This window comes from Triticum dicoccoides, unplaced genomic scaffold (genome assembly GCF_002162155.2).
Source record: "Triticum dicoccoides isolate Atlit2015 ecotype Zavitan unplaced genomic scaffold, WEW_v2.0 scaffold38682, whole genome shotgun sequence".
NCBI lineage: Eukaryota > Viridiplantae > Streptophyta > Magnoliopsida > Poales > Poaceae > Triticum > Triticum dicoccoides.
This window is the reverse complement of record NW_021268332.1, coordinates 61,167-61,794: the sequence shown is the minus strand read 5'-3', so window position 1 is coordinate 61,794 and position 628 is coordinate 61,167. Positions and strand designations below refer to the sequence as shown.

The 628-nt window shown below is 48.7% G+C and overlaps 1 protein-coding gene across 1 annotated transcript in view; it reads right to left on the bottom strand.

The window, feature by feature from the left end:
- Positions 1-415, bottom strand: part of LOC119346089 (probable inactive poly [ADP-ribose] polymerase SRO2) — a 1,301-nt gene extending 886 nt beyond the window's left edge. The window contains exon 1 of the mRNA XM_037615807.1: positions 135-415. Coding sequence (XP_037471704.1) covers positions 135-415 — 281 coding nt within the window. The remainder of the gene's footprint in view (positions 1-134) is intronic.
- Between the last annotated feature and the right edge of the window lie 213 nt (positions 416-628).

The following is a 628-nucleotide window of genomic DNA, read 5'->3' as shown; positions in this document are numbered from 1 at the left end:
CGGAGGGATAATATGAATGCAATTTGGAACAGATCCTGAATTGGTAACTGTGTCTGATAAATTATCCTACAGCTATATGCCTATATTCATGCTTGCCATCGATCAAAACCACAAATTCAGAACTCTGACCTGACCTGGCATAAGGAGACCGAGGCGGCGAGAGGTGGACGTCGTCGCCGTGCGCGCGATGGAAAAGGACCCGGTTGTTCATCCTGCCGAACCCGTACTCCACCGCCGCCGCGGCCACATCCACCGATGGAGCGCCATACCACGCGAACTTGGCATTGCCCCCGTCGGCGCCGCGCGCAGCGGCTAGGAGCTGGCCCTGCATCTTGTCGCTGCTCTCTTTGGACCTCTCATCCACCCCGGACGAGGCCCCGTACTCCAGCTCAGGCTCGCCTCTCTTCCTCTTCATCCCGCTCTCTGGAATAGGGAAGAAGCAGATTTTCAAAAATGAAATCTATTGTTATAGCCCTCAAAAAGCAAAAATAAGCAAATTAATTTTCTGATCACAAACACACCGAGATAAGATAAGCATGCCTTATTTTTCTGAATAGAAACACAATGACATAAGAGAATCTAAATGAGGCATCATAAATTAATTTTCTGAATACAAACACCATGACAT